Raw genomic sequence first — 5,493 nt, forward strand, 5'->3', positions numbered from 1 at the left:
AAATAAGCTATAGCTTAGCTTATTCTCCTGTGCCCAACATTACTATTCGTCACTAGCTAAAACGGCTTTGGAGATGGCAACAGCATTCCATCGAGGAAGAATAATCTGCTGGAATGAATGGGCTGGGCATATTGCCTTGACGTGCAATGGCCAAAACACTGCCAAGATCGAGACGCCTATAAAACGGCATACGGCAGTGGTTCACTGTGCTGCGTGCCCCTCTTGTGCGGGTGTGAAAGCATCTGAAGAGGGCGCGGAGCTGCGGTCAACTGAAAAATTTTTCGCGCTCCGAGCGATTTACATCAAATTTATATTTTGTGTATGGTCCGTGTATTTTGTGTATATCAACAGTCATAACCTTCAATGCCATCAAACTATCCGTTGGGATTGCTAGCATTCTGGTTGCATTTTGTGATATGACGATAAGGGGGGAGCGAAAGTTTTCAGTATCACTAAGGGGGGGGGGGGTGTCTAAAAATGTTTGAGAACCACTGGCTTAGGGCTTCCCCACAATATCAAACTTTACGTGGAGATGGTATTTCAGCTAGTAACGTATCTCGCTAGCCCCAATATCGAGGCCTTATTCGCTGCAAAGCGTTTCCAGTATCGTGCACAGCTCCGACTTCAAAATAAAATGAAATGAATGATACTGATTTTTTGTTGTATTTGTATTCCTTTGATAATATATTTCTTCTTTTGTGGTCACTACGCCCATTGCCTAAATTAAGTAGCACGGCGTTGTACTGCCGTAGAGTTTCAAAACGATGGTTGCCTAGTTTATACCGATATTGAATTCATGCGGCCCGGGGCCGCTGCGAAATTTGAAAAGTGGCCCGCGACCCGATTTGAGTTGGCGACCCCTGATATATGTCATCCCTACATATTAACACGGATTATTCGACTTTTTTTGCGTCATTTATTTCCACAACCCGGTACGTTACATATTCGACCTGCGAACATACTAACGTAGCAAATTCCGAAACATAAGATATTTGTAGTCTACATGGTGTAGCGCAAAACTATAGTAGCATGAAAATTATTGCATATTTGTAGAAGTGGAACTCTATATATTATATTATATCATAAGCATGTGTCACGATGAAAACAATAACCGTTCAGTTATGTCGTTGAGTTCGGGGAATGTTGTTAAATATGCGATGCCGGCGAATTCATGAACACAGCATGCAGTGCCATATTGCATCAGATCGAGCATTTCAATTTGAAAAACATTACATCTAAACCGATAATCACATCTACAGTCCAGATACGGCCAACTAGAAGGTTTCCAGCTTTACCAAGTTATATTAGAATTAGAATTGCTGAATTCGCAAAAACTAGGAAATTGAATTGCATTCCGAATGATAGATGGAAAGAACAAAAATTAATCGGTTGTAAACCAAGCTTGGCTTGTTTCGCACAATGCGGTTCTCCTGTAACATTTTCGGAAAAACCAGAAATAAGATTATAATTAAAATTCGAGCATAGAACATCACGCAAATTAGGTTACCGGCATTTCGCTCTTATTAAACAACTAGGTTTATCCAGTTGTGCAAGTCTGATCCACACAGCATATACCACGTTCGCTTGTTCATGTTCATGTTCAGTAACCAGCAAATAGACGAGGCGTGTTAGCTCTGCGGTGCGAATATCTTCCCAATCGATTCCACGCTTCTTCGTAAGAAGTCTACAGATGTTTCACTCTTGTCACATCGAGTAAAGCAGATCCGATTCCCGCTTCTTTTGCGTTGCAAACGGATTGGATACTTGACTTGATGCTTGATATTTTGAAGATCATCCCGATGTATCAAAACGTTACGCTGGCAACGTTACGTTAACGTGGTGACATCAGTGACGCTCTCTTCAGCCGCTTTGGTCTTAGAGCTCTTCGGAATCAACTCTATCCTTGAAATCGCCGCGGCGGAAGCCACGGTCGCTATGAAAGACCACGCTATAGCTGCCACGGCCACATACACGCTGTATTGAAGATGGTATCCTTTCGTCGAGACGCTGAGTACCGCGTACGTGGTCGTTCCCGATAGAGACACCAAACCTATGCGAAAAGATAATAATAATTAAAGTGGTAGGTTGAGGTGAGTTCATGGTCAGCACTATCACGCACTTTAGTATAATGTATAATACCGTGGTTCTTAACCAAATATAATTAAATTTTATTCTCAAGGAAAGAATGTAGGGAGTTGAAAGCTTGCCAAATAATTAGAGAGGTCAAGCACCGAATTTTAGACTGATTTAGAACGTTTTACAGTGCGATTTCAGAGGTGATAGAACTCAGGTTGTGCTTTTGGACCGGACAGTGACAACTAGAATATATAAAGCTCTTCCAAATTGGATTAGAATTAGAATTATAGCAACACAGTTTTTACCAAGTTAGATTAAAATTATAGCTACGCACAATTTTTCCAAATTAGATTAGAATTACTCAATACGCGAAAACTTGAATATTTTTCCAAGTTCAGTTCATATCAAACTTAGAAATTAGAATAAATTTAATATGAGAGCAAGGAAACATTTCACAAATTAGATTAGAATTAGAACAAAGAAATATTTCACAAATTAGATTAGAATTTCGCTCAAAGTAGGCTAATTATACAACTAGAATTATCTAGTTTTCCAAGACTTCTTTGGACTTATTCTGCGTCACGATTCTGCAAGTGTTGCATACTAAACCGTTTCAAAGCGCATCACAACCCACTTAATATCAGTAAGCCGAGAAGACATTTTAAACAAAATTTGACGAAATTCGAAAGTCCAATTTAGCGACATTTGATCGCATGATAGAATCTAGCAAGCTGGAAAGTCGCTTTTAGTTCAAAATAGACCCAACTGTGAAAATCGAGTCGGCGGTTTTAACAGGATTTCGCCTGACAGGTGTAGCCTAACAGTTGTAATATCAATTTTCACGTTGGATTGAATTTCTAATTCATATATATAATTTTAAGATGCATACTTTTGCAGTAATTACATGCTGGATTGATTTTAATTTTTGAAAGTTCACAGGTACGCATGATTATATTATAATCTATTTTAAAATTTTACTTGTCGAAAGGCTGACAACTACTGTAGTTATAATGAGCTCGATCTGGTTGGAATTACGCAAGGAAACGATAGAGAAGTATAGCGAGTTATCAAAGTTAACTTATATAATACCGTTAATTCTCACCTGCTATGAAACTGAAGGCGGTCGCGATTTTGAAATTGTTTTTCCTACGCTCTGAATAGCCGAGACAGGTGATCACGGACGCCGCGAAATGCATGGCGACCGCCACAAGAAGACATATAGAAGCTGCCCTGTCTTGCACGGTGATATCTGAAATAATCGAAATAGACTGATGAGGAGATATTGCGATTGCGAAATTGTAAATATAACGACAATATATTTGTATACACTTGATATTGAACTAAACCTGAATATTTTCGGCTGACACTCGTCAGGGCTAAACGCCAGCGACTATAGTAGAGAATTGAAAAGAACAGCCGAAAACATACTGTTTTAGTTAAGTATGAATGTACTATTCAATTACATAGCGATTGTAAAGTTGAACACCTCCAAGAGTCTCCTACATACATATAAATGCGAGGTGAACACATGAGGATACACAAGTGGATTTATCTACCACTGAAGTTCGATTCTTTTATAGTCTGACTATTTCAAGTATAGCATCGACATTTTCCTATTTACGACTCCGTCGAAATCATTGAAGTCTGGAAACTACGTAATGTGCGAACGAATGAATGTCAATGTCTGAAAATAAATTTATTCCTGAAATCATCGAGATTTTAAATAAAGGTTACAGTTTTCCCTCGAATAGCTTAATAGTCCTGAGTAGTAGAAGACTTGTATCATAGCGCGGGGATGAAATGTGAAATGTAAACCGACTACACTTTGATGAATGGCATGCGCACGATCACCGTTATAGGTTCAGCATACAAATTCGACCGGGAACCGTACAAGAACATCTATAGTAAAACGCACGCTGGTGATGGCAATAGACATGAGTCGGCGCTATCACGAACAAATTAAAACGTGATTATGTAATCTGCAGTGCTCATGCATCGCATCAAGCGCATAGAAAATCCATACCGACTTTCGAAATCCCCTCTATAAACGAAATGACGTGCACTGTACATAGGTCTCGTTAAGTTACGACCATTTATATTTCTACTTCATCACGCTATGTCCACCGTATCCGTGATTACATTAGGGAGGTGTTTTCCGATTTAACTTCACAGCTTCATTTGAAAAACGATATGCTGTATTTTGTACTTGATGTGTATAAAATTTGCGTCCGAAATGGTTCTTTATCGCAGAAGTTCAATGTATATTTATGTTAGCGGTACTAAAACACGGAAATTTGCGACCGAACAGTAATTATAGCTCGCAAATTCCACTTGAAGGCGTTTAATTGTTGACATTCGATGCTCGTCAAGGTAATTTGCGCGCTAACTTCGCAGTACGACACAAACCAACGTCATTATTTTTAGAAAGTTATCAGTGCGTTTTTGGTATTAATTCTGGTATATTAGCGCTTTATAAGCCCGCAAACGCGATTAGATACCTTAATGATACTATAAATATACGCTGAGAGTTTGCAACGTCATTCGATAGAGAGTTATACATCCATCAAACATTATGGCACTTGAAACTGTTCCAAAACGCGAGATATAGGCGTGATTTTTGATGGGCATTTGTCTATGTCGCGAACATGCAATTCTTTGAACCGATTCTCCTATGCAACCGCTTCGAAATACACATTTTCCGTCGACTCTGAAAGTACGTAATGGTAATTTGACTTACTGAGATCGGTGCACTTTCTTTTTTCATTCGAAACGATACATTTTTGGAAGAGGCCGTAGCTCCACCCGTCTTGGAGAAACCAGGCAGACGACGCCAATGCGACGACCGTCAAAGTACCAGCGACCAAATTGGTCAACAAAGGCAAGATTCCAACAATTTTGCTCATCTTTTCACCAACTAATTTCTTTGCCGTGGAGAACATATGATAGATATAGTATATAGTGATATCGTTACGGAAATTCTGGAAAGTAGAAGCTCAATTTAGTCACCAATATGCCGCTGGAACTCTGAATGCGTTACATCAGTCGCAAAGCTTTACCACTTTTGATATATACTGTCTTCAAATATACTCTAAGAGAGTCTGGTGGACACAGACCTTCCATATACAATTTACTATTATATTCATATTGAAATGAACCCGCGTATTTACGGCCGACATCTGACGAGTGTCAGCCGAGTACGTTCGGATTTTTTCAATATGAATATATCATTTATATATATACTCTAATATACATCATGCCTATATAGACTATATACGATATGCATAATAAACCTGTTGTCAACTGTGACTTTGCCTGACTATATAATGTGCGCTTCAATTTTCCTTGTTTAAGGGTCGGGAGTAATACACGTTCAATATTAAAAGAGTCGATTGTTTGACTTTTAGTCGAGCGAATCGC

General features: G+C 39.0%; 1 protein-coding gene across 1 annotated transcript; it reads right to left on the bottom strand.

Annotated features, from left to right (window-relative positions):
• Positions 1-884: 884 nt before the first annotated feature.
• LOC145459101 (uncharacterized) lies at positions 885-5,154 on the bottom strand. Its single transcript, XM_080337704.1, has 3 exons — positions 4,814-5,154; positions 3,179-3,325; positions 885-2,050 (listed from the first exon to the last, which is right to left on the bottom strand). Exons 1-3 carry the CDS (start codon positions 5,013-5,015, stop codon positions 1,827-1,829), a joined length of 573 nt encoding a protein of 190 aa, XP_080193830.1. The 5' UTR covers positions 5,016-5,154; the 3' UTR covers positions 885-1,826.
• Between the last annotated feature and the right edge of the window lie 339 nt (positions 5,155-5,493).

The sequence above is a fragment of the Botryllus schlosseri genome, chromosome 16 (assembly GCF_051294905.1).
Source record: "Botryllus schlosseri isolate E-star chromosome 16, Bs_hap1, whole genome shotgun sequence".
NCBI classification, from domain to species: domain Eukaryota; kingdom Metazoa; phylum Chordata; class Ascidiacea; order Stolidobranchia; family Styelidae; genus Botryllus; species Botryllus schlosseri.

Bases quoted from the DNA above. Each gene is read 5' to 3' on its own strand.
- LOC145459101 (XM_080337704.1), bottom strand. From the start codon at position 5,015: ATGTTCTCCACGGCAAAGAAATTAGTTGGTGAAAAGATGAGCAAAATT. The intron at 3,326-4,813 runs GTAAGTCAAATT...CGATTATTTCAG, and splicing joins AAGAAAGTGCACCGATCTCA to ATATCACCGTGCAAGACAGG. The intron at 2,051-3,178 runs GTGAGAATTAAC...CTTTTCGCATAG, and splicing joins CGCCTTCAGTTTCATAGCAG to GTTTGGTGTCTCTATCGGGA.